Below are 27,660 nucleotides of genomic sequence, written 5' to 3' on the forward strand. Positions count from 1 at the left end.
GCAGCATCAAGCACTCCTCCTGTTGCCTCCACCTCAGCACCATCACCCAGCACTGATGCAGCAGCATCAAGCACTCCTCCTGTTGCCTCCACCTCAGCACCATCACCCAGCACTGATGCAGCAGCATCAAGCACTCCTCCTGTTGCCTCCACCTCAGCACCATCACCCAGCACTGATGCAGCAGCATCAAGCGGACCTTCTGTTGCTCCAGTAGTGGAAAGTGGAGCTGGCAGTCATGTACATTATCTTGGCATAACAATCCAAAATCCAATCATTTTAGACTGCACCCCTGATCTGAGTCTTAAGGAGCAGCTCTCTGTCAGGATAGTGTCACAAGAAGACATTCCTCAAGTAAAAGAGCATTCCTTGGTCTTTCTTGTGGCAGAGCAGTCAGCAGGAGAACATTTGTCATCTCTATATTGCATATGTTTGGTTCATTTTTTCATTTTCATTTTTTGTGGTTTCTTTAATACTTTCTAAATATTTTGAATAAGCAATTGCTTTATTTAAATAAAATAATGTCCAACACAAAGCTATCTTTCTTGTGAGTATATGTACACAGTGGAATTTACTGCGACGGGGCACCACCTGAAATCTCGCCTAGGGTGCCAAAATGGTTAGTGCCGGGCCTGTGTGTATATACTGTGCTAGTAGAACCTTTCACCTGCTTGTTTCATTTGCTTTCACAACATCTCAATATTAATAGCACCCTGCTTTGCTAACAATTTAGTTTGCATACACAGATTGTAATAACATCAGAAAAAAGTGGGTGTGCCTGGAACAAGGTGTTCATGCAGGAATTCAGTCATATTCATCATGTTGTAGAGCCCATACGCTGCAGCAGGCCGTGAAGAATACAGAGCTCAATAGAGGGCAGCAATACCCAAAGTCTGAACTCACAGGATATCAATCAGGTTGAAGTCAAGGCTGACGACATAAATAACTCCACGTGAGCTGCACAGAAGTCACTGGTCTGGCATCCACAGAATTAAAACCTCAGTCTTTGTCAGGGCGCCAAATTGGTTAGGGCCAGGCCTGAATAAAACACAATGGATATTTATAATACAGCCTACTGTATATATAGATTGTAAGATTTTTCTGACCTCCTGAAGAATTATCATTTAACGGCATCTATGGTGTGTAAATTCAAGATTTAAAAATTTACATTTATAGTTCAACAAATTCTTATGACAATATAATTCTCTAAGAATTTTAAAGAATGATGTAGTGTTTCTTAGGAAATATGTAAATATTCATAATATGCATTTTTTTTCAAACACAAATGTAAATACGAAAGAACAACACTGTGGGTTCCCTTTTATTCTTAAAATTTTATGTACAAGTGTGACTGATTTATTTTTAATGTACATTCAATATAGAAAGTTTATATACGCAATATTACATTGAACATTTCACAAATTGCACTAGTCTTTCACATAGATTTATAATCAGAGTCAAGGTCATTCGTCATGTCAGCAGAAGCTCATTTCCGGTGGTTATTATTCACTTATAAATATTCTAGTGCTTTTTGCATTCTGGGGGATTACTTTTTTTTTTTTTTAAAAAAGTCAGAAAAGGGCAGCCTTCAAGGAGAGAGCAGAAGTATGAAGATGATGAGAAGAATAAGAGGCTGGAGGAAGTGATCTGTGTCCTTAAGTAACAGACCAGTCTGAGGGTTTAAGTGACTTTTTCTTGTGGAAGAACAGGGCTGAGAAATCACAGTATTTTGTCAATTCCTATGTTAATCTTGTTCTTTTTTATATAAGAATGCATTATACTGACTAGTAGATAACATGTTTACATAAGAGGTGAATAGGTCCTGTGCACAGATGTGTCACAAATTAGGCCAAATACCCTCAGTTAGATAAGATGTAGGGTTAATTAGAGCCAATTAGGATATGAACAAAGAGAATTAAGATAATGGAGAAGAGACAAGCCATCCCATATTGTTGTTGTGAAAAAAAAAATCTAGAGTAAAAAATATATTCATACAAAAAGTAAACTCTTTTTTCTGTCATTGGAAGAAACAAGAAAAGAAACAAAAAAAGCGTGGTCATCCGTTAAAACAAAGCATTACTGAAGACTTTGTGAGGGGGGGAAGGACAGTGATACTGCAGAAGATACCGCAGAGATTTTGGTGACGGTCAACCATGGCCTGCTCTCCATCGTCTTTCTTGCTCTCTCCACCCCCCTCATCTGGGGAGCAGAACAGTCCTTCTATGAGCCATGGCCATGAAGCTGCAGAGCAGTCTGGGTGCCTGAGCGTGACTGAATTGTGTATGTCGTCCTTCAGCCTTGGTCTCCAATGTCGTTGTCCACAGGGGGAGGGACGCTGGGCATTACTGTGGTGCCAGTTCCTGCTGTAAGGTAACCTGCTACTCCTGGACCTGCAGGTGATAAAAAGACATGTGAGACAGAGCCCAGACATGACCATGAGGACAGGTACAGCTACTGGTGAGCTACAATGATGCACTAAGCTTTGTGGTGGAGTGATACACTGCATGAGTATGGATGCTTTTGAATTTGCATGACAGGGATAATTTGGTCTGAACATGCCTGCACTTCAAAAGCATTTAGTTTCAAACACTACAATGTGATCTTGGTGTGAAGATGGTATTATTTCTAGCATCGTGAAATGAACAGGTGGGAATGGAAAATGGAACAAGATGGAGGTAAAAAGAGGCAGGAATGGCAGTAGGTCAAAGTCTACCTGCATCAGAGAAAGAGAGAGGAGGGCTTTGGGGGCCCTGCACAGGAGTCTAGAGCCCACCGCGCAGTGGGCTGCTGGCGGCCAGGAGAGAAGGAGTGGATACCCCTGAGGAGGAAATGTGGATGGACAAAGAGGAGAGGAAGGGCAGAGCCAGGAAGTTATAGGACGTGGACAGAAAAAGGGTTGCTGGGTTTAAGCACAAGTGAGGAGTCAGCCATAAGGTTTTTTTAGGATAAAGCAAAGCATTGAGGTTTGACTTCAGCTCAGAGAGAGGCGCTGAAGACTTACCTTTTACACACTCACAGAAACAACCAACAGTTTAGCTTGTTAATAAACAGACTGAATGCACATAAATACGGTACCTGTCAGGTAGCCTGCAGTCTGAGACTCTGAGATGAAAAGGTCGTGTTTCTGGTCTTTGAAGGCACTCCACACCGAGGACCTTGCAAGAATTTCATTCACCTGCAAAGAAGTGATTAGCAAACAGCTTAGAATAAGATAAATAACCACAGCGTTCATTAACTAACTGCAACGTTCATTTGCTTTGACAACCACGTCATACCTGCTCTCCATACTGCAGACTGCGAGTCATGGACTTCAGAGCTTTCACTATCTGGGCCTTTGTAGCTGAAGGGTTTTCTAAAGTCTCCAGGCCGATTCCTTCTAGTAATTTCAGGAGATATGGAACGAGCTCCACTCTCAGAGCCTGTTGAGTGATAAGTGTTTTTTAGGGCACATCAAACATGTAGAAGACAATATCACAACAATGATGATTGTTTACCTGAGCGACTAGTTCAGTCTGCTCCTTTTGGAACATGCGGTTAAGGGCTTCACAGGCCAATCCAGCCATGTCAGTGCGAGCTTTCATCCCAGCCATTAGGGGGCCGATGGTCTCCAGTGAAGCCATGGAACGCACACACAGCTACACAAAAACAAGGCAGTTATTCATAATGTAGAAGGCTGAATCTAACAAAACATAAAACTAGGATGACATTAATCCACGACTGAGAAACACCTCTACAGAAGGACTACAGGTTTCTGACCTCATTGTCTGAGAGGACGTGGATCAGGCGGATGGAACTCTTGGGCACCGCGTTGTTCTTGTGGTTGAGTGCTGCCAGGACGCGAGGCAGGTGACCCAGAGGGGGAACCTGGTCAGCCAGCTGACTCTGTGCGCTGAACAGACACACTGCTGCTGTGGTAACGGTTTCCAGGGCCTCACCCTGTAGGAGTCCAGAAAAAAAGGTGTAAGAATATTTCTTATTCAAGACATGGATTTTTAGTAACGTAGCTCACGTTGGGGTTGTTCTTCTCCAGTAGCTCTGTCAGGGTTTCCAGGAGGGATACCAGGAACTCTCGCGGTTTGCGTAACACCCAGCCAGGCTGAGCAATAAAGATTCGCAAGAATACACCACCAACTTCAAGCTCGCCCTGTCCGGCTCCATAGGCCATTGTGAAGTCCTCCGGCAACTGAGCACACACATCGTGAGTTATTACATCCAGTTACACTCAAAAATAACACACTGGTTTACAATATATTCACACACTCACTTTCCAGTTCACATCAGGATTATCCTTTTGCAGTTTAAAGTGCCTGCAGAAGATATAAAACAGTAAGAAATTATACTAGCAACTTCTTAAATGACCAATTAAACTGAGCTTATGTCGCCTACTCAAGCATCATCTCCCGCACTGTGGTGGACACTTTCTCCCTTGAGTTGTCATTCCAGATGAGCTCAGGGTTTTCATGCGTTCCCTCAAATATGTGAACAGCTGCCTCAGCATTGTCTCGCATCGCGTCCATGAAAACACCAGGAAGGAAACGCATCAGTGTCAGGCGCACCTAGAAAGAGCAAAAGGGAAATGGGCTCGAAGGGAATGCTCTCGACAAGAAAGTAGAGTTATTACTTCTTTATACTATGTGTGGAGGCTGACCTTTGGTCCAACCAGCTTGTCTGAGGTCATCTTGGAGAAGAGCTCTGCTGTCTGTGTGCGAACCTGTGGATGTGTGCAATTACAGAAGAGGTCCAGCAAATAGATGAGAGCACCTGTGGGACAGAGATTAGTATGAGCGACTGTGCACACATTTTTGTAAATAAAATGAGAAAAATTAAGAAAAATAATCACACTGACCTTTGGCCATAGCCTCTTTGATGATCTTTGTGTTAGATGTCAGTGCATAAAGGGTTTCCAACACCATTTGCCTGCCTAAAAAGCATTTTACAGCATTTTAGTCAAAGGGATACAACATTGGACAAATCATAAAGAAGGAACTTCTTCTTACTGGAAGGAAGTGAGTGGAGAAGCAACAGCAGGTTGGACAACACCAGGGACTCAGCAATGTTGCTCACACATTCTTGGTTTGATGTCACTGTATTCACAACCTGCAGATGAAATCAGTGTGAATACAATCCACTGTCTAGACACAGCAGTTTACTGCAGGTAAGGTGTCAGGTTTAAGTGCCGTTACCTCCAAAACCAGCTGCTGCACTCTGCCAGCTCCATGAACCCGCAACAGAGAGAAGAGCAGCTTGAAATGGCCGATGCACTCTGACTCAGCGCCTGCAATTATACAGAGAAATGCTCAGTAAAGAAAAATCAAAGCAAAATACCAAAAATATAACATGACACATATCAGTGTCATAGGATCACCTGGGTTGTTCTTGATAACATTGCGGAGAGCCTCTAAAGCCATCTCGGCGAAGCGAAGCCTCTCAGCATGCTGCTGGGACTCTACCTTGTTGCTCTGACTCATGGCCAGCAGAGTGTGGAGGTACTGTGCCTGGGAGCCGACGTAGTCAAGCAGACTGGCGGCAAACACTTTGGGATACTACAGGTGGAGATAGTAACAAATCATTATCGAATTAAAAAAACTTTGTTTCCTGCTCCATTTTGTACAGATCTGTCAACCTGTCTATTCTTATAGACTATAAAGAAAGGCCACACAAAACCTTGGATTGGGCTGATGTTCTTTTTTCTCACCTCCAACGGAAAAGATGGCTGCTCGTTGTACACTCGGACGAAAATTTCCCCCACTATGAGCTCCTTGCCGTGATCACTGAATACAAACTCTGCACCAAAGCTTTTATCATTTTCCGACTGTGAAGAAACCAGAGATATTTTTTAAGGAACTTTAACCATATGCCTCTGTGATCACAGTCTGAAGTCATTCTTACCCTCTTGATGTTTCCTTCCTGTTGAGCCTCCAGGAACTCCAGCAGCTCGGCTCGTGTTCCGTTGTTCCAGATCAGGTATGGATTTTCTGAGTTGCTATTCAGCAGCTTCAATACCTGAACGCACAACAGGGGATTGTGAATTCAGTGCGCTGTTGGTTGTGCAGACCTGCAGTGCTGATACAACCCTCCACCTAAAACTGACCTCAGCAGGTGATCCTGCTCCCAGCTTCCTGGAGATGTACGGCGTCAGCATGGCTGCTAAGCTCTTGCGGACGGTGGGGTTTTCAGGCGGCGTGCCCTCTATACCATTGGTCTCTGAAACAGGGTTGTTGCCATCTTGGGTGTGTGGCAATTGCATGTAGCCTCCCAGGCGGCTCAGGGCTACCACACTAAGCTTGGCCAAGCTGTTGGCAACCTCCTGCTGGTTGGTGTCCTGGCTGGCCTGCACACCACTCTCCTCCAGAGTGTAGTCGTAGTTGAAGAGGTGGACAAGCAGGTGCCAAAGCACACCAGCATGGTACAGATGGGTCTGGAGGAAGAAATCCACTGCGAAGGAGCTGACACACTGAACTGCCAGGGCCGCAGTCTTTGGGAGACCCTGTGGAGATGGAGGGAAAGAAAATAAATGTAGTTTCTCTTTAATACATCAGAAATGTCTTAAAGCTCTTCTGTAAGCTTACAAATCTTCTCATTTGAAATGAAAAACATCTGTATACTAAGGAGAACAAATTAAACACAGGTCCTCACCTTTCCATAGTACAAGATGTGACAGAGGTCTCTGATAATGTTGGGCATTTCAATGATCTTTTCTCTGCATTCCTCAAACTGGGCTGCAACACTGTAGCACTTACAGATGTGCCCGCACACCTATGGCATGATTCAACAATTAAGAAGTTATTAAAAACATCTGTGATATGAGATGAGTTTTCATCTCTACAGACAGCAATGTAACAGTGCTCATTGTATTCTGATCATTCTACCTGTACAGCCATGTCATCAGGCTTGCTGGATGCAGTCAAGACAGCAACACATCGAGAAAGAGCCTCCAACAATACCTAAAAAGAAGCAGGGGAAAATGTGTTATTTAGTCTACAACAGGAACGCTGATACTTCCAGGCTAATAAAATGTGTTTACTTCAATGCCGTTTTCTCGGCGCAGTTCCTCTGCATTAAGAGCCGAGCAGTTGACAGTGTGAAAGGCCAGTTCAGCGGCGGCAGGGAGGAGAGGGGAGGTTTTGGAGAAAAGCTGCTGATCCTCTGTCTCCATGGTGATGGTTTTAATGAGCATGGGGTAGCCAGCGTATTTGTACGGTTCCAGTTCTATGAAAAACAGCAGTATATTCTCTTTTATCGTAATAGCAAAACATATCTGGAGCAGTTTTATTTGTTTAGAAGTAAAACTAAACCTTGTTTATGTCTGTTGAACAGGATACTCTGGGCTTTGAGGATGAGAATGATGTTTTCTGGGTCAGGGCCGTCCAGGATTCGGGCAGACTTTGTGCACAGGAACTCATAAGCTTTATTGACTTTCTCAAACATGTCCTAGAAGACACAAAAAGGTTTTTAAAACAAACACAAGGTTATTCCAAATCTAAACCTACACTTCTCTGCATACATACCCTGCCCTCTGGGTTTTTGTCAGGATGGTATTTCTGTGCCAGTCTGAAGTAGGCTTTCCTGATTTTACTCTCCTCGACCCTAAAGACAAAAAGGCAATTTATATACACTGTGCATGCTAATGATATGTAATCTAAAGCCAAAAACCAGAATATATTCCACTCACTGCCCCTGTCCTTTAGGGAGGTTGAGGACTTCATAGGCATCATCCACAGACATCGAGGGAGGCTTCTTCTCCACCTCCTTCTTCCACGCTTCAAGTGTATCTTTTAGCAGCTTCACCTGGTGGGATAACAATCATATTACAAGAATTCTTCCTTCTAAAATCAAACCAAGAGCAGTACCAAAGGCAGACATACAGGATCTCGAATGGGCCAGTTGGGGAAGCGGGTACTGTCACACAGATGCCTGAGGTAGTAGATGTTGCAGAAGAGCTCATTGTCCAGCTGAGGGAAGCTGATCACAGGGATGGGGCAGTACTGATAGAGGGCCCTTGTGTTGCTTTGTAGTCTGGGGCTGAAGTCAGCTACATGAGCAGCAATTTTCTCTATCATCATGCGCCTGAAACAGAAAGTTTAAACTGAAACTAAAACCATCTAATGAACCATTCACTGCTCTGATTTAAGATTTACGTTATTAGTCCCAGTAAGAAAATTACTTTGTAGTAACAGCAGCAATATATTTTAAAGAAGTGACAATAAATACAACAGTAAAATCTCAGCAGCAGTCATGAACATAAACACACAGTTAATGTAACTGAATAAGTGCACCTGAAATGATGCATTAGTCCAAGTTTGTGAGCACAGTTCTGACAGTCACAAATGAAGATTTGTGATAAAGAGTGCTTCCCACCTCATCTCACTGCTCCAGATGGCTTCAGGTGTGTCAAATTCTCCCAAGAATATCTCAGAGAAGCGCTCTGCCTCATAGTTCTCCAGATAACACACCATGGCCTCGGGCAATACTGGTCCCAGAACACTACGCTGCACAATGTCCTGACCCTTTGACTGCACAGACAGCATAACAGGTCACTGTCAGGGGATTCACTCCGTTACATGCAAGGATTCATATCTGAACTTAATCAACTTTACCTCTTCGGATTTGAAGGCTTGTTTCAGGTGAGTGTACTTCAGGAACCTAAGGACAATACGCAGATGGCACAGATGTCAGCATGGATGTATCAAAAAATATTATACAATTTTTATTCTAACTATAAAATGTCTCTGTCACCTTGCTACAGGAAGCACGTTGGAGCCTGTGTACATCATGATGAAGAAGAAGACACCTGTTAAATAGAAGCGCTGCAGATTGGGATTGTCCTGCATCACCAAGTACAGAACATTGGCGACCTTCTCCACCAGAATAGGGTCAAAAGTCAGCAGCAGCTGCAGAGAAACGATGTATGAAGTAAGATTCTGAGTGATGAAACACATTAAAGGCACAAATAAAGTAAAGGTGTAAAATTACCTGAACAATGTGAGGGAGACAAGCATTGTCAGTGATCATCCTCTTGATCCTCGGTAAAGGACGAATAATGGAGTTATCCTGGTCCCTGGGTAAAAGTAAATAAAAAAAAAAAAAATTCAAAACAACAACTTTTTGTGAATACATGCATAACGGAAGAGACATTCTCACTACTTCCCACCTGCTGGGGTAGTAGGAACACATGGTGATGAGCATGTTAAGGATTAGTGTTGCCAGGTCAGTCTCATTCATTACTGCCTGTCCTGTGGCCAGGAGGCACCACTTCAGTTGAGGAATGGCCTGTAGGGGGCGCCAACCGTCCATCCCCTGAGCCCAGCAGCGTGTCTTTGCTGTCAGGACACCTGTGTTCCAGAACTCCTGCATCTAAAAGGGGTGAAAACCATAAACCATAGGCGGCATTAATGGCTAAAATCAATCAATCGATTAAAACACAGAGATAAATAGCACATAGCAGTAACTGGGACATGTCTCCTCTAGATAGCATCAAATTACATTACTTGACTTGTGCTCCATTAAATAGATTTAACAAACATGATAAAATAAGACATCAGTTAAAGTGATCTATCTACGTGAAGTTAAATGCATAATAAAGTGTACAAGCAAGATACGACTGGATTCATACGCTGTTTATTATACCAGGGAGGCTTTAAACTTCTATTTTATATGTTAATAAGCTGCTGTTAGCATGTAAAGTCTCCCAATACTGGACACTGTAAGACATACTTCTTCAAAACTGAAGGGTCCTCTTCTCTCCTTGTCTGCGTTACCAAAGTACCACTCTTTCTCACTCTCCCTTTTCATGTCCGGAGCCGCCTCCAGCACGTTGCTCTGTGGAAATAAAAAGACATCTGATGAGAAAACTAGCGCAACTGTCCAAGCCCTCATTTACACACAATTACTCAGCCATGTTTTTACCTGTAAGGGCACAGTAGCTCTGCTGGTATGCAGATGGGCCATGGTAAGCAGATCCACCAAGATACGAACTCCATTGGAGTCCATCACCTCCTTCACATTTTTCTGTAGTCCAAAAAAATGAATATTTACACAATGAGAAAGAAATATGTGTTGAATAAATATGTGTTGTTTTTACATTTTGATGGCTTACCTTGTTGAGCATCAGCTTGTTGAGGAAAAGGATGAGTCTGTCTCTTTCCAGCTTGTCTGTACACTGTAACCACAGTGTATGTTAGACTTCAGGATTAATTTAACCACACAATAACACTGTCGTTACAGCTGCAGTATCGGTACAAACCCGGTCCAACATGCCCACGATGTATCGCGTGTCTGTGAAGGGGCCGATCTCTTCGTAGCACTTTCCGTAGACTATAGCAAGCGCCTGTAGGCACAGGCACTTCATCGTAACTTTGGGTGTAAGCAAAAAGCGATGGTAGAGTTCGTTGAAGAACTCATATCTAGGAGAACAGAAATGGATTAAGATGAAATCATCTTTTGGAACTAAATAATGATTTTGGTGTAGAAGGTTTGTCTGCAGATTGTAATCTTACGATCTCTTGATGGCACTCGATTCGTCATTTTCATCCTCCTCCAGCAGCAGACGCAGGTAATAATCCCCAATCTTTATCTCATCTGAAAGGCACTCATACTTCACCTGCCAAAAAATCAACATATAGTAGTGCATACTGGACTCAGAGTACAATTTTCACAAAAGGCATCAGCAGTAACATCACAATATTCAGGTCAAGATGAACCAAGAGTGCAGCATACTGTGACTGAGCACAAACCTCAAACTCCTGATGGTTCCATGAGATGACGGAGGCGTTGCCGAGCTCGCGGTCCACACTGAAACCACGCATCTCTGACTCCAGAGCATCACGCAGCTCCTCTCTTGTTTTCAGGTTCCAGATGAGGTTGGAGCGTGCATGGTCTAGCTGGAATCTTAAAAAGGAAGAAATAAATGCTGAAAACATGGTCCTATGTATTGAAACTGTACTGTGTCCATCATATATTACATAAGCAACTGCCCTCCTTCTACATCAAGCCATAAACCTATCAATCTTCTCCATCTCCTTATGTGTAAGCCTCAAGACGGGCAAGGTTCATGCTTACTAACTCACTAAATACCTAGGGCTTACTCTGTTGTAAGAGGAAGGGAGCAGTTTTAAAAGAAATATAATTTTCTACCTGTAGTAGAAGAGCTCCCAGTTCGCTTCAATCTTTATTCTCTGCCGCCGCTTCCGCAGGATGACAGGCTTTTGGTTTGGATTCTAAAAGGAAATTTCAAAGCAAAACTTTAAGTTAGTTACTATTAATCGTTATTCTCCACAATTGTTATTTGTCCTTTAACATCCTATGGCATAAAGGGAGTTGTGAGGATGGTGATGACATTTTAGACGGAGATGCCACTTGAATGGCATTAATTGATAATCAAGTGACAATGTACATTTTTCGAGAGTGGAGAAAGTCAGATTAGAACAATGAGGCAAACACCCAAAACACCCAAGTGTGAACATACCAACATCGAAAAAAACAAAAACCAAGATGGGATCCTCAAATTGGGTTTTGTCATTCTTATGGCACATATTCTCTTGAAAACTCTTTGGATGTCTTCTACAAAGGGGATGTTCCTACTCAGTACATGTTGCATAATACTACTGATTACACAACCATTGTCCTTTAGTTCAACAAGTCATGTAGTAAAAATTCCTGCATCATCAAATCTAGTAACACAAAATAATGTGGCCCTTCCTATTTGATGACCAATCACTTTGGGTAGCAGGAGGACAACGAGAGGCACTGTGTGTTTTTGTATGTATTATATGATGCTGCATAGCTCCTTGTCAAAATCTGTTGTTAGTGTTAATAGGCTTGGCTGAATTAAAAACGAACACACCCAATTTGTCACATTAGAGATGGAGAATGGTTTGGACAAAGGGTGACAGAACAGGAGAAAGACTTTAATATGGATCCCATTGGTCAGTCCTACTTACCAGGTTATTTCTGTCCTGCTGCATTGTTTGCCAGCAGAGAACCAGACAAGGCAAGGGGAGGGTGGGGTAGAGACAGACAAAGAGATTATTGTTCCTCAGATCAAACAGGAATGAATCGTAACAAAGGAGTGACAGGTCACTAATCTACCAAAACACAAGACACCGATAAACAAAATGATCAATAAATCCTTTACATTTAATCACTGACTGTCCACTAGAGGCAATTCAATAGATCCGATCTATTTTTAACTAAAGATGACATGATAATATTAAATATAATAATATTGAGAGAAAGCAAGCCAATCAAAATAATACTTTGGAGCTTTTAATTGAAAGTAGAATTGATTAAAGTTGCAAAACCAGCAAATAGCAGGCAGCGTTGACCCAAGATTTTATAAAACCTGCACATGCTCCTTAACAAAAAGAGGCTGAAAGAGGTGACCGCTGATCCAAACACCTGCAAAGGAAAACCCTGGACATACCTCAGTGGAACATATCCATTTCCGATGAACACATAAAAATGGCAATTAAAATACATAATACATATATAGCCAAATACATAAAGCACATAAAGACGAAACTGACAGCTGACACCCGTTCATGCAAACAGCAGCAGCAACTGAAACATGTATAATTTTGTAGAACTGCAGCAACATCGGGAGGGATAACATGTACACCTGAGCAGCAGCAGCAGCAGCAGCAGCAGCAGCAGCAGCAGCAGCTTGTTTGATGGAAACAAAAGGTAGGTCAGTCCCGTTACAAAGAAAAGAAGTCCTCACCTCCTTCTGGGCTATGCCCATCTTATCTCTCCAGTGCATCAACACCAGATCAGCTTTCTCCTTGGCAAACTTCTCTACTTCTTTGGCTGCTTTCCCTGCAATTCGTTGCCACTCAGGCACCTTGTTTCTATTTAGCTGGTCCTGTGGGGGAAAACAGTTATATATAGTATATGTATATGTACATGGCAGATGTGTTTTGTTAGTGTAGATACCGTTGCGATCTTCAGGTTGTCGCGTATGTGCATTCGGTCCAAATCTTTCTCTGGAACAGGGTCAGGACTGTCTAGGTAAGCCAACAAGCCTGTTGGCTACAAGTGCAGAGAGGAAGAAGACAAAGTGAAATAAGTAAAGAAAGTTGCCTTATATCCCAGAACTGCTTATTGCCATCATTACAGTAACAGCATCTGGCGTGAGAGTTGGACAACATCAAATATTTTTCAGCTGAACTCAGGTGATTTGGACGCTTACCAGTATCCTCTTCAGGAGGTTTGTGGCTACCGGGTTCTCCGCTGTCCACAGTCCCACCAGGTGACGGCTAAGTTGCCTGATATACAAACATTTATCAGTTGATTATCACCTGTTTTAGTATTGTTTAAATGTGCATATTTATTGCAGACAGACCTGTTGGTAAGCATCCGCTGGTCTGTGCTGATGGTGAACAAAGATGTGTGCAGATGCCTCGGTAGAGCCCCTTCACTCAAGGCCAGCTCTTGCATCTTAGTGGCTATTTCCTTGTCTCCTTCCTAAATGTAAGAAAATGGTGAGCTGCAGGTATTGTAAAGTTAATAATTCACAGCACTTAACCTGAAGAAAGACTCACCTCAATGATGGCTTTCATCACCAGGCCTGCCCCCTTCACGATTGCCATTGAGGGATGCTATAGATCATGAAGAGCAACATTCAATACAAATGTGCCAGCAGCAGAATCATACTATAGTTAATAAAAATACTTACATATTATTATTTAACAGCTTAACTGAGTTCCTTACCTGGAACAGTTTAAATAATGTTCGTCCATTGGAGGCAACCATCTCAAGCAGCATGTCAAACTGTTGCCCCTCTGTGGTTTCACTGTAGGGCGCACACAGGGCAAATGTTAAGAAATCCAACAAGGAGCTGATGACCAGTGCTCCTGTTCCATGGTCCTGTAAAAACACACACGCAAAAAAAGAGACAATTAAAAAAAAAAACTCTGCCTGAGCTCTCACCACAAAACAACTTGCTGAAGATAGAACATGTACCACATTAGTGATGAATTTTTCAAGAAGGTTTTCTAAGAACTTCTTGGAAGACAGCAGGGAGGCCTTGTTCAGCTGCTCCTGCCTCAGGTCATAATCATCATGCATTGGCTGCACCGAAAAAAAAAGACAAGAAAAAAATCTTAGCCAAACTGCTGGGAAGAAATGAATAAATAAAGTTACATGTATTCTTTTTCTTCTATCATTTAAACCTTGGAGTGATACTTACACACATCAGAGCACAGAGCATGTCTATAGCAGCATGTGTCACACCATTGTTGTTCCTTTTTAAAGCTTTTACCGTCTTTACTCCCAACTTTTCCCTGAACCTAGAACACAAATTTAAATTGGCACATTTAAAGACATTACTAAGAATCACCATGTGTTGACAGGAGAATATATAAGATTAGAAATACCAAAACAAGGTCTGGGGGTGGATACACAAAGAGTTCATTGCTTTAGAGGTGACTTGTTGTTTCCTTTGCACCATTTAAGTGTAAACCATAAAATACTTAATTAAATGTTTATCTATTGTTGTTGTTATGAGTGTCTTGTGACCCATGTGAGGGAAACACCAAGCTACACTAGCAATGAATCTATCACAAATACAAATTCTGGCTCATTTGCTTCACAGGGAACAAGAAATAAACAGTAAATACAGGTCCTCTCATACATCTCAGTGACCCTGAAAGACTGCAAGTCTCCTGGATTTAAGTGATATGCAGGAATTTAAACAAACAATATAATAATAATGATGAAGACAAAAAAAATGTGTGGATGAAACGGTGATAGCAGAAAAGCCATGACAAATCGAGGCAGACAGCTCGACTGAACAGTGAGGTGACATAACCTCGCTTCTGAAGAGCCTGCCTTAGAGTCTGAGATGAAAGCAGAACAAAGGTAAAAAGAAGGAAAAGGCTGACAGACAGCAAAGAAAGAAAGTAAAAAAGATATATCTAAGACAGACAGACAAAAGGGCAGACTGAGATGTATGGATTCATATTTACGTTGCGTCTGTGAGTCCAGACCCTTGACCAGACCTTGGAATGACAGAGCATGCCTGTTACCAGCAGCTCAGGAAGAGTACACTTTAAACAACTAAAAGCAGGCAGATAGAGCAGCTCAACAACTTACTTAGGCAGCTGGGTGAAAGCCTGGAAGCCAGCCTTGGAGGCCACCAAGCGTCGAATGGCCTGAAAATGGCTTTCCAGTTCCGCGTTAAGCGCCGGCAGCTCTGCCTCCTGGGTTAACAGAGCCAGTATGGCGTTGCTGATGAGTTTCTCTTTGTTCTCGGAGAAAAGACCCTGTAAAGAAAAGGGGAAAGTGAAATTAATCTGTGTTTTTATCAGGCACATGGATAGAGTAGGCATAAATCACAGTGAACACACTCACATCTTGGGTTACTGCATGCAGCACTCCGCTGTACGATATGTTGGCGTTGAATCTGAACACTGCATCTGCAAAGTTTCCATCTAAGCAAAGGTAAGGGAGATAAATATTTGATCAATTAAACTTTTAACGCAACAATAGTTAGACTACACTACCTCTGAAGAGAAGTGTTCCATCTGACTGAAAGGGGCGTTACAAACATCCACACCAGAGGCACGAACAATTCAATGCAACAGACACTTTACAACAAAAGTGAAAATAACTGACACCACTACTCCCTATTCAATGTTAGAACGTTTTAGGAGAACAATTTTTTGCTGCCATCAAGCCCTCTAATATGTAGTTCTATATATACAGATTTTAAAATTCATTGTTAGTAGTTCAGAAAAGGATGAGTATTATGAAGTAAATAAACACATGGTCAGACATCTGAGGTTTCTAGAAAATGCATGCTATCATTTAGTATTTAGCAATTAAAAAAAACACGGTATGCTAGATGTGTCACATAATTTTTGACCATATTGTGGTGCTGAATTACAGGTTCACAGATCACAATTTTTCATTTATGACAGATTTATGAATGTCCATAAAAACTGTACATCAGCCAATCTGATAATGTAGCTGTTTAAATATTTCTAAAAAATTAAAATCTTTGCCTAAACCACCTGAAAGGTATAAATCGACTGTCTAATTATCTAATTCACAGTGAAGACCTTTGACTCACTTGGAGGTGCTGCCAGGAATTTGAGATGCAAACTCTCCACCTCCTCATCCACAGGCATGCTCAGTAAGCCCCATCTTTGCCCTCGCTGTGTGGGAGCCATCTTGACGCACACGTCCCTGTTGCCTGATGCACGTACTCCATCAAGTAAGCTGGCTAACAGAGAGTCCCTGCAGACGCACATACAAACAGATGGTGTGAGCAGAGTAAGCAACAAGTAAAAGGGCTCACTGACTCATCTTGTAAATACTGCATGGTAAAAGCACAGAAAAAAATCATCTGAGTGAGGCCAAAAAAATTACCAAACATTTTACTAATCCACAGGCTGTCACTACACAAACAGAGGAAGTCAGTTTACCTTTCCGTTGAGGAGAACTTTCTGATCTGACCTCGGATGAATTCAACAGTAAACACCTGAGGGTTGTCTGCGTCACAGATGAGAGCAAACACCTGAGAGATGAGTGACAAAAAGAGGAGAAAGTTTACTCATATCATACAGAGCTAAGCGCCTGCGCCTAAGCTGTTTACTCACAGTGATGCAGTTCATACATAATGAAAGAAAGACAGAAACGCAGTTCAATTAACATCACAGGAGTACTGCCAAAATGTGTGAATAAATAAATGGCTTTATGCTGTTTGAGTTGAGGCTCACCTCTCCAAAAGGTTTGACAGTGACTATGTTGTATGAAGCTGGGTCCCTCTCCACTAAGCATGTTTCTGTCAGGGCCAGGATACGCTTAACAGGCTCCTGGAGGACACCACAATGCACAAACATAACAATGATGAATACCAGAACACACATTAAAAACAAGCACTGAAACAGCAGATACCGACAATATTTGTACAATCCACAAATCTGTGCAGGACCTTTTAATTTCAATTGGTATAATATGAGTTTAATAGTACATTTTGTATTTCTATGTGTGACTGGCAGTATTTGGCTTCATATGGACATATGAATTTAAAAAAAAAAAGGGCAAAGTGTCCTGACCGGGTGTCGAGGTGTGATCTTCTGCACCACAAACTCGGCCAGAGAAGTGATGCTCTCATCTGAGCTGTACTTCCCCAACCTGTCAGTCACGAAATCCTCAAAGGTCAGAGACTCCTTTCGAAGTCGTAGCATGATGCCAATGAAGTTTCCCGCGTGCTCTATGGCACTGCGGATGATTTCTTCTCGATGCTCCGAGGCAAACAGATGCTGACACAAAGAAGAAACGAGAGAAGGGAAGGGAGGGAAAATTTAATTACAACATGACTGAAGCAAACGTACACAAAAAGGAAAACCTAATGAATACATACCAGCCTGCTGAAGCCACCATAAAGAATGCAAAAACCTCCCTGGTAGTCAGAAACCTCGACAAAACCTTCAACATTTCGATAGTCATAGGAGCACACAACTCTGTTGGTGTGGGGGTCAATCTGGTCTATGCCGCCTGGGGTCACCTCTAAACTCACAGATTTCCGTGTGTCACTCCAATGATGCTTGTAGCAATTGTAGCGCTGTGAAGAATGTGGAAAATGTATTGTTACACATGCAGTAAATCTACAGCCAAGACACTGGCAAACACACCAAACTGTTAACTCTCTGTTAACTATCTGTACTCACCCTGCCGGTTATTTTTCCCTCTGAAAACTCTGTTCTGAATCTCTGTAAATAAGGAAACAAGCATTAAATGATTCATCCCAGAGTGACAATTAACATCAAGATGTATGGGAAACACCCAAGTAATCCATGCTGCTGTTTTGAAACAAAATAATGACCAACTGCTGATTCTCATGTCTGCTAAACACCTGCACTGAATCAGTGGTTTGCAAACCCTGCATTCACAAACAGTACATTGTGGCATTTTTTTAAAACACCACAGCAAAATTTCCATCTATAGGACAAAGCAGAAAGCATGAATAAGCCACATAGAAACACCACATCTGAGCTCTTTTTACAGAAATATGTGCATGAGGTCTATTTAGTCATTGTGAATGATGGCACAGCAGTGGTGCAGCTGCGCCGCTCCTCACCAGTGCCTCTGTGAGCAGCTCTGTTCGATGCTCCGTTGAGAACTTGAGCGTTTCCGACTTCTTGCCGCTGCCTTTGCGGAACGTGAGGTTGAACTCTGTCCCCTGACCTTTCCCAACTGGCCCGATACCACAGATGTCCCCATAAGGCCACTGGCAACACAGCAACAAAACAGGAGTGGACACACTTATAAACACAACATAGTAGCAGTGGAGAGTGCAGATTATTTGTTTTGTTTTCAACAGAATCTTCTCACTGCTCATGTTTTCTTGTAGCAGTTGTCTCTCTTCTACTGCATACGTACTGACCTGATTTGTTACTTCTAGTGTGGTAGGGTTGTAAGTGGTAATGCCATGTGTCCCCACTGAAAAAACGCGCTTGTACCTGGAAAACAAGAGACACATGAGTCAGAAAAAGCAACACCTACAACAACACAGGCAGTCACACTGCATAAGCAGTAAACCAGGGAAACAGTGAATATCTTTTCAGTATGTCAGGTACAGATCCTGTTACCCTGACAACCCTGAACATCAGTGAATCATATGATTGGATTTTGTGCCATGTATGTATCATTGTGTAAAAAAAAAGCTCCATTACATCCAACAATGGATAATGTGAGACAAGTGATATCACCAGGACTAATTTACCTGATGACATCATCCACATTCAGCTTCGGTATGGCTGCTTCCAGGCATTGTTGTGCACCACAGCTCTGAACATTTACCCTTCACTTTCATTATTACTACACATTCACTCTGTGGAATTGTGTTGCTGCTGTGGGTGATGTTGAAATGATGTGGCTTGGGAATAGTTTCATTCTGCCCAGTGTGAATTGTAAACAGGCCACTAAGGGTTTTATTTATGCAAAAAAACACAAGAATGGATGAAGTGCTTTAATTTGTGGCAAGCATGTCGTAAATATTATTATTCATTATTTCATCTTCATCTGTTTACACCATGTTCTTTTAGGACTGTTGCTGTAAACTGAAAATGCTGACTTGGCTCCTTTCCTTTTCGCACATCCTCATTAGGGCTAGACCACAAAAGATCTACTGAAATGACTCCTTAATCAGCTAGCATTCTGAAAAAGGAGAGTGAGAGGAAACATCCACATACTGCATTTGATTTACTGGACTAACACAAACAGACAGCAAAGGCAGCAGCCTGAGGCATGGCTGGAGTGGAGCATTAGGAACAGGCTCGGCCCTCAGTCAGTCACCTCCCTTCTCTACAATTATACACGTGTCATGTCTATTTGGGCACCATCTCATCCCCAAGCACATTAAACCTCTTCGCACTATGAGTTCTTCTCCACTATCTTGTAGTCACAAATCTGACACCATGTGCCTGTTGTGACCTCAGCTTGCTGCCTCTACATGTCTTGACCTTGGTGCCAAGTGGCTGATTTAACTTTTTGTGTCAGCACAAACTTTCAAAGTTAATTATTCACTCTCTGTTGCCTGGCTTTTCTTTTCATTTCATTTTGATCTGGTTTACATACAATATCTGTTCATCCTTACTTATATAAGGGTAAAGATGACTATATTCACTCCCTGTATGTACCTGATGGTGGTAGAATTTGAAGCCTCTTTTGTACAAGCTACTCAGGGCAGGACTGTTGTGTCTTTATTCTGCCTCATCATTGTGTGTGAATGGTACAGAGATGAAATAGTAGGCGGAAGCATTTACTGTGCCACATTAAAGGCTGGGTGAAAATGAAAGCTGGCATGGGGTAATGTAGTACTGGATACCGCCACCGCACTACAACACTAAATACAGGCTGCCAAGCTCTTAGCTGCACACTGCAATCTCTGTGCAACAGGAGCTAAGATAATTTAGGAAGAGATACATTATTTAAATGTATGTAGAGATTTCAGGAATTTAAATAACCTTACCAGCATTGACTGTGCTGATTTTTTTTACAACTTGTGTTGCACTAGTTCAGATTTATATTCATACAAATGTATGCAAATCAATCTGCAGAGACCTGGACCGACGTACCGCTACATAACCCATTCAGATTGTTTGACAGTTAAAGAGCAGAATCACATGTTCTCACATGTGAAATTTCACAAAGGTAGGGAAACATAATATTAAAAGAGGGGAATGGTCCTTTAACCTTGCTACAAAGGAGGTATATGAGTGAAAAAACACACTGTAAAACAAACTTTACAGGTAGTTTACACAAGATATTGAGTAACCGGTTATTCACCATTTCTTCATAGTGTAGTCTTTACAGCACTTTTAAGGTTTCATATGCACCACATTTGGCAACTTCCTGTATCTGACTAAACTTACAACGGTCTCTCCTCTTTAAACAAAATATGCTCGGTTTCTCACAGAGAACACTGAGCTAAAGACTTAACAAAAACATAGGACAACACAAGTAATTTCTCTACACAAGACAACACAAACAACAGATTTCAGAGGAGCAGAGAGTGCTGCAAAGAGAGATGAATGTGATTGAGGACACATCCGCTGCACAATGACGGGAACCAACGATTGTGCGAATGATTCACACATAATGCACAACATAGTACATCTAAGTAACACGTATGCCTGCCTGTTGTTTGAGTAACAATACAAAGAAGTGGTTTGAAAACTGATGATTGTGATTTCCATCTTACGATCATATGTGTTTCAAAAACGGAAGTGCTATATTTTAAAAGGAAACACTATCAGTGTTACAGTGTTACAGGAAGAGAACATATCTGTGGTTAAAAAAAAAAACAAAAAAACTCACACACTGGAATGCACTTCATTAGGAGGACACACAAATTAATCTAATATTCCCCACAAATCAGTCACAAGACTTGAATTAAACATGGTCATGAGAACAGAGAGGTGGAAAACGGCTGCTGTAAATGGAACATGAGCTCAGGTCTACTATAATCCTAACAAAAATGGTGTCTGGGAACAACAATCAGGGCTCTAGAGTGCGACCATTTTGGGCGCACATGCGACCTAATTTCTCAAAGGTGCAACCAAAAAATATCAGAGGTCGCACCAGTACGACCAGCTGTAAGAGGGAGATACATTCTCCGCTACTCTCAAAAGTCTCCAACAACAGACACACATTGGGCTCATATCGTGGTCTGAACCAATCAGAGACGGTGAAGGGAGGGACCTCCGTGTGTGTATCTTTGAAAACGTGTCTGCTGCGGTCAGCAGAGACCGAAAATTCAGAAGAAGAACGCGGACATATGCTGCGCAGAGCGGATGCTGTGTGATAAAGCTTGTTCCATGCAGCACGAGAACAGAGAGATCTGTTCGTGTTCCCAAGGTGACGAGAACAAAGTCCGTTTCGGCCCGGACTTTTTAAAACATGTGTGCAGAACTCATACGGCCCTCTGACTGCAGCGCGCAGCGCGCACACAGACAGACAGGTATTAAAGACGTTTCGCTGCAGAAACCGCAGTTTAAGTGAACATGCAGCGGAGGAGCAGGATTTGTTGCTACTATGCGGGTTTTGATAATTTGCTGTTGACCTGAATGAGTGATGATAACGAGCCGGGGGCATGACGTGCTCGTAGCATCATAACAGACTGAACAGCAGGTCTGAGGACAGTGTTATCTGACCTGTGAGGTTCATCCATGAAGGCTGAGTCACTCTGAATGACAGCAGTCAGCTGGTTTTAAGGAGTTATAGAACATGGTTACATGACGAACGCCCATTTAAAAAGTATTATTATCCTGCTATAGTGGAGCATTGTCTGTCAGTATGATGTCTGCATACAGCTAAACTGTAACAGACAGAATGAAGAGTCTGTCAGCTGGAGCTCAGCTTTAGAAAGAGAGGAGACAGAGGCAGAGAGGAAGAGAGGTGAGGAAGATGAGAGAAGAAGTACTGTAGCTGCATTAGAAACGTGAATCTCAATCACAGCTATTAAATAAATAAAGGTGTATATAATTTAAATAATTTTTAATTCCCATTGCCAGATAGATAAGTGAGGAGCGACAGCCAGAAAATACAGAGAGAAAGCAAACAGGGAAATGAAGAGTGCTGTAACTTTGAATCTTCATCATGGATTTCTGACAGGCAGACCTGTTGGCTGGTTTGTCCATAATTTGAATGAGTACTCTCAGTACATGTATTTGTTTATTTTTATTTACCTGTGTTCATTAAACAATGTCCAAAGTCAGTTTAGGATGATATGTTATTATTAAGCCCGTTCATATTTCCTAGAGATCAATTTTTGGACCTCAGTATTTCTAAAACTTTGGCTACAGCCCTGCGAGGCCGTCAGGTAAACAGTAGATGTAGCTGCAGATGATGAGAGAAGATGAAAAGAACTTCTGCGTTAGGATAGGTGTCAAGTTAAGGCCTGATCCATAACATATATGGACAGCATTTAAAAAACAAACTGCTGTGTGATGCGGTGCACCTAACTTTTGTGCCGGTGCACCCAAGAAAAAAAGGTTAGGCGCACCGGTGCAACCAGTGCAAAAAGTTAGTCTAGAGCCCTGACAATCCAACAATGTTCACAAATTTGATTATGTCACCACACAATCTAAATCACTAAGACAAACAGGAGAAACAACAAAACTATACCACAACGTCGTGTTTTTGTATTTTCCATCTCCTGACCAGTCAAACATTCAGTTCAGGTTTCTATTTTTATTAATGTAATGCAATATCAGCACTTCAAATGAGCATTTACAGTGTAATGTTTTGCTGTCAAAATATATACTTAAAATACGCACACAACTTTTTGTTGCATAGCAGTGCATACTAATCACAGATGAACGTCATTTAACTTCAGCTACAGCATTGTGAGGATGAGATTACAGCTGTACACACCATGAACTTTTAGCTGTCCTTATCATATTAGTTTGATATCAGACACATCTGCAGGGACCTATGTTCTATCCTAACACAAACAGCAGCACCTTCTATACACACATTGATGACAACAGTGGCCCACAATAAGTAAGTGAGACAAAAAAGGGATATCCTGAAGTAACCCTTTCTTTTCTGTCGGCCTACAACATTTGTGTGTATCAGGTCACCATATTGCATTAACATGGACAGTGCTCAACAGTCAATCTCTTGCTTTCTCCAGTTTCCAGCAGTCATAGTATTATGCCTTCCTCTTTATGTACACATCATTAATAAACCACAGAAATTGATTACAAAAGCACCAAATATAGATTTATTTTCATTTTTCTCTTACTGACCTTTCCACAGTCTTCCACTCTCTGTCTCTCCATCTCCCTCCCTATATGCTTTCTCTGTACTAAAGCTGCAAAGTGACCTTCAAATGTGGCATCAATAATTTAGGTGTCCAAAACTGATGGAACCGCCTCAGTGGTGCATGATCCACATTCACCTGAGCTCAGAAGGAAGGTCACAACATGTGTTTCACTAATTCAGATAAAGCACCAGTGGGGCTTCAAACTGCATCACAGCGTTGCTCTGACATATATCAACACTCGTTTTGGCCGGACACTTCAGGGAGCATTAGCAGGATGAAACACTGATGATGGCTAATGCTCCGCAGCCCTGCTTAAGTTACTGAGTCAATGGGAGACCTTAATGGGACAAAGACATTTAGAGAACAAGTATTGGTAATGTGATCCCCTCTAACTGCTCAAACTGAAGCTTTCTATTCTATTAGCGCTGAAGGCCACCTAGTATCCAGATGCAGCCGTTTCTAGTTTCTAGTGTAGCTTGTAAAGTGTGCAGTTTATGCACTGATAGAATTTAAATACTACTGTATATGATACAGTACAAGTACACTGAATGAGTTCGTAGTGATGGATACTGATGGACAAGTGCGGGAAAATAGTCACAGTATCAAACTTCTCCTACACTATTGTACACATAGAAACACAAAGCACAGTATCATATTGTGTGTCTTATATAAAAAAAGGTTTGTCTTATTCACAGACTAGCTCTAGTCTATTGAGCACAGCTATGTTGAATACTCATTCCTGACTGGTCAATCAAAGTCAGAAAGGGCCATTTCACTGTGGAGTGAACAAGTCAAATATATTTTCTTTTGAATCATTTGATTGTGTAAAAATGGTCGATGCCATCAACCAGCACACGTCAAAAGGGCATGTTTGTTAATGCAGTGACTACCAGAAAGTAGTCCAAGGGACTACTAAAGAGAGAAACTATGTTAGAGAAACCAAATGATAACAGCTCACTTCCAACAAAAGGAATGTTGGTTCATGGATGTCATGTGGAGGAAAGGTAGTTCTGTCCTCTGTTGACTAAAGGTATGTGTTTCCTTGGATTAAATTTCATAAGACAGTGCTTCATTACAAAACACAATGATTGTATCTGCTGTGTGACAGTGGTCTGCAGACCTCCTATCCTAGTCTCAGATAAGAAAGTCAACACTGAGTCAGGGTTTTCCTGAAGTATATTAACAAGATTGGGGCAAGAGTTTGGGTTACTGTTGCATTATAAACTGACACAAGAAGCTGAAATACACAATGCCACAAACGTTGTGCACTTACTTTCCCCTCCAGGAGTGTTTGGTGGTGTAGAAACAGGCCAGGTCTTTGTTGTCTTTGACGACATTCATCTTTTCACAGGACCTGTAACACAGAAGCAGGGTTGTGAGAATCTCAGTTAAAAAAAACCTACACAGAAAACTTGAAGGAAAGTGTATTTACACTGCAGCCAAACCCTTTAAAAGTCAAGTTTACATGACACGTTCCAATATACCGCAGCACACACTTCACACTCATTCAACATTTTTCAGCTCACAGTGAGAGATTCCCACCAGACACTCCCTCAGCTACAGAACTAATACTCGGTAAGCTAAACAATTATTATCCAACAACAGAGATTTCTTCGCTGCCATTCTCACTTCCATGGTTGTTTTTTAAATTAAGGCCTACAAAGAACTGCTGGAATATAACCTTTATAGCTGACAAAGAAAGGAAGTAAACATTCCATAACAATATCATAGGCACCAAAAACAGTACAACAGTTCGCCAGCTGAATATGTGTCAATAAAGTCTGGTGTTAGGCCAGGGTGGATTATTGATTTTTTTGTAAACAGAAGTTCAGCCAAGTCTAAGCTGCAGGATATTTTTCTTTACTTTATGACAGATTGTTTTAAGCAGGTCAAAGATGATGCTTTAAAGAAAACCACTCCACCAGAACATAGTACAGCCAAAGCAGGGAATCACTAAACTGCCTTTGCTATCCTTAGTGCACCAATTTGCTGCCGGCTGCGCTGTGACAGGGGGAACCTGTGTCAGCACTCTGCCAGGATCCTGGAAAAAAAAATCTGACTTCAGTTTTCCTTCCTCTCCATTTTATTGTGCAAATGAAGCAGGGAGCAGCAACATTTGTGTTTTGCATGTTCCATGGAGCTGCATCATTGATCCTATCCAAAGTGGCTAATGGCATGCACAAGAGGGGATGCTACCATGCAGCATTGCATAGTTTGCTCCTTGTAGCATAGGCTAGTCATGTTTTTATTATGCTACCCTCAAAGAAGGGCCAAGGCAAATCGCTGGATCAGATCATGTGACTACTGCTCCCATGAGTAAACCTTTGTAGATTTGTACAAAATGAGCATTAATAAGCAGACAAGAGAGTAAATATAGATGGAGCAGAGTCCAAAACAAAGAAAATCAGACAACATCAACCTTTTTCAACTTAAACAAATACAGGTTTTCAATATTACTGATAAACCTGTTGCTGTTACATGGATAGCCTCTAAAAAGAACCAATCTTAACAACTGAAAACACTCGAGCACACATTGGGCCACCACCAAACTACACAACAGTCTACCTATGCCATAACATTGTAGTTGCTCTGTCTAGAAATGTGTCTCCCAGCAGTAGAGAAAATGTCATTTACAAAAGACTTTGGAAAACTACTTCAGCATCAGTGTGGGTACAAGGTTCAAAAAAATCATGTGCCATTGCATGGGTATATGGGCATAACTTTTTATAGACATATATCCCTTTCAATGATTCTAGACAATGTAAAATATATGACATGAAATAATCCAACACAGCTAGGTGCATCTGCTGCAGTCATTTTTTTCGTATAAGACAAACCAAAACAAATAACGCGCATTTTAGAATGTAAATTGCATAAAATCTTCTTCTTTGCAGCTTTCTTGAGGACACACTGGATTTGGATTTGCCAACACTGTGAAGCGATCTAAAGTGTCAAGCGGACCTTTTTCCGCTTCACCGCTATATTGCACAAAGATAACACTTATTTCCGAAACATAAAAACATTTCTGATCACGATCACGGCAAACACGCCAGTTTGACGACACGTGTTAACAAGACAGTTCTTATGTCAATCCTAAGACTTGCGCTGACTCCCTATTTGTCAAGTAAATCCATGGCAATCAGCATTAACGTTACCTGGTTCTCAAGCAGCTAGCCAAACTCTGCTTCATTATAGCAGGCCTTCACGAGTAACTATCTGGCTAAAAACAAGCACGGCAGCGCGGTTTTTAAGTGCCAACACTGTCGCTCCAACTAACCAGAACAACAACGATAACCTAAATACGTTTGTTATCAGCGTTAGTCTGACAAATGCAGAAAAGGGGCTGTGGCAGGCCACTGTTGGGTTAGCCTTAAAGCTAGCGGCTAACTAGCTCATCATTCAGATTACATAGGAGAGCAAGCTAGTCGCATTAGCAGCGGGGTTCAATCAAGCAAACATGGAGAAGAAGAAAGTGGCAGGTGCTAGCGGGAGCATTTACCTGTAAATTCGCTAACGGGCGTAATTCGTAGCCGTCCCTCAGCCCCCCACCCTCCTCTGACTGCGGCCGGTGCTGCTCAGTTTTCCCACAATGATGCTGAAGATGCTCAGTTACGCCGTATTCCCCCCCAACAGTGCTCAGGACGCTGCCATGTTCCTGATACCAAAAGTGTGCTACTGCGCAAGCGCCAGGCCTGCCTGTCATGCGTCTGTCAGCTGATTGGTTTGTCGGGAAACAGAATTAGTCACATGGCTGACCCCAGATCAGATTTCCTTCTGTTTTGTCGCTGTTTGTATTTATGGATAACGTGGAAACCGACCTGGGAACAGTTTGGTGTAGCTCTGTATTGCGGGACCAGGTTTTTTTTTTTTACACAGGAATATCTTGTTTCCATTTGCGCTAATTTGGAAGAAATGATTTAACAAGCGACCGTATGAACACTAGTCACATAACACGGAATACATGTTCCATTTTCCAGAGGAGTCATCAACACAGACGGAGCACAGACACTATTCTAACACTGACAGCCACCTTCCAAGTGTGGTCTGTTCCTCGCTGTTGTATTCCTAATAGTTCTTTGCATATAATGAGTATATTGATTTGTTCATATTAGGGTTTAAAATTGCTTCGTTGCTATCATTAGCCTGCTACAGTGTGCTGTATCAAATTCATCAAACACGACTACTCTGCCCTCTAGGGACACTATGCCATCATTGCAGCAATGACTCAATGCAGGAGTAGTACACATTGCTTTCTATGCTGTAAAACATGTAGTTTAAAAGTCATAAACAATAACTAACTTACAAACAGTCTCTATTTTAGACATAAGATTCACAATGGAAGGTGTTAAATATACACAGAGATGTAATTTGTTACATGTATATGACAC

The 27,660-nt window shown here is 41.8% G+C and overlaps 1 protein-coding gene across 5 annotated transcripts; it reads right to left on the reverse strand.

Moving 5' to 3' along the window:
* Positions 1-1,300: 1,300 nt before the first annotated feature.
* dnajc13 (DnaJ heat shock protein family (Hsp40) member C13) lies at positions 1,301-26,936 on the reverse strand. 5 transcript variants are annotated; one of them, XM_028432847.1, is made up of 58 exons: positions 26,772-26,936; positions 24,546-24,626; positions 18,386-18,461; positions 18,080-18,229; positions 17,670-17,711; positions 17,363-17,563; positions 17,055-17,261; positions 16,716-16,811; positions 16,422-16,513; positions 16,067-16,233; positions 15,346-15,425; positions 15,088-15,257; positions 14,961-14,993; positions 14,183-14,282; positions 13,957-14,064; positions 13,705-13,860; positions 13,536-13,592; positions 13,337-13,458; positions 13,184-13,259; positions 12,928-13,023; positions 12,716-12,856; positions 11,937-11,954; positions 11,131-11,213; positions 10,731-10,884; positions 10,494-10,597; positions 10,241-10,400; positions 10,094-10,156; positions 9,904-10,005; positions 9,712-9,816; positions 9,149-9,351; positions 8,971-9,055; positions 8,734-8,888; positions 8,595-8,640; positions 8,356-8,510; positions 7,863-8,064; positions 7,670-7,785; positions 7,506-7,584; positions 7,293-7,428; positions 7,022-7,206; positions 6,867-6,941; positions 6,634-6,753; positions 6,089-6,484; positions 5,887-6,000; positions 5,693-5,809; positions 5,363-5,540; positions 5,181-5,272; positions 4,995-5,094; positions 4,844-4,918; positions 4,646-4,758; positions 4,384-4,553; positions 4,262-4,304; positions 4,007-4,180; positions 3,754-3,933; positions 3,492-3,632; positions 3,273-3,416; positions 3,073-3,172; positions 2,711-2,815; positions 1,301-2,387 (listed from the first exon to the last, which is right to left on the reverse strand). In XM_028432847.1, the coding sequence occupies exons 2-57, from the start codon at positions 24,611-24,613 to the stop codon at positions 2,760-2,762; spliced, it is 6,777 nt and encodes a 2,258-aa protein (XP_028288648.1). In that variant the 5' UTR covers positions 24,614-24,626; positions 26,772-26,936; the 3' UTR covers positions 1,301-2,387; positions 2,711-2,759. The 5 variants fall into 5 exon arrangements, with proteins under 5 accessions (XP_028288648.1, XP_028288644.1, XP_028288643.1 ...); XM_028432843.1 differs by lacking the exon at positions 2,711-2,815 and having other exon boundaries at positions 11,937-11,951; XM_028432842.1 differs by lacking the exon at positions 2,711-2,815.
* Between the last annotated feature and the right edge of the window lie 724 nt (positions 26,937-27,660).

The sequence above is a fragment of the Parambassis ranga genome, chromosome 20, assembly GCF_900634625.1.
Source record: "Parambassis ranga chromosome 20, fParRan2.1, whole genome shotgun sequence".
Taxonomy (NCBI): domain Eukaryota; kingdom Metazoa; phylum Chordata; class Actinopteri; family Ambassidae; genus Parambassis; species Parambassis ranga.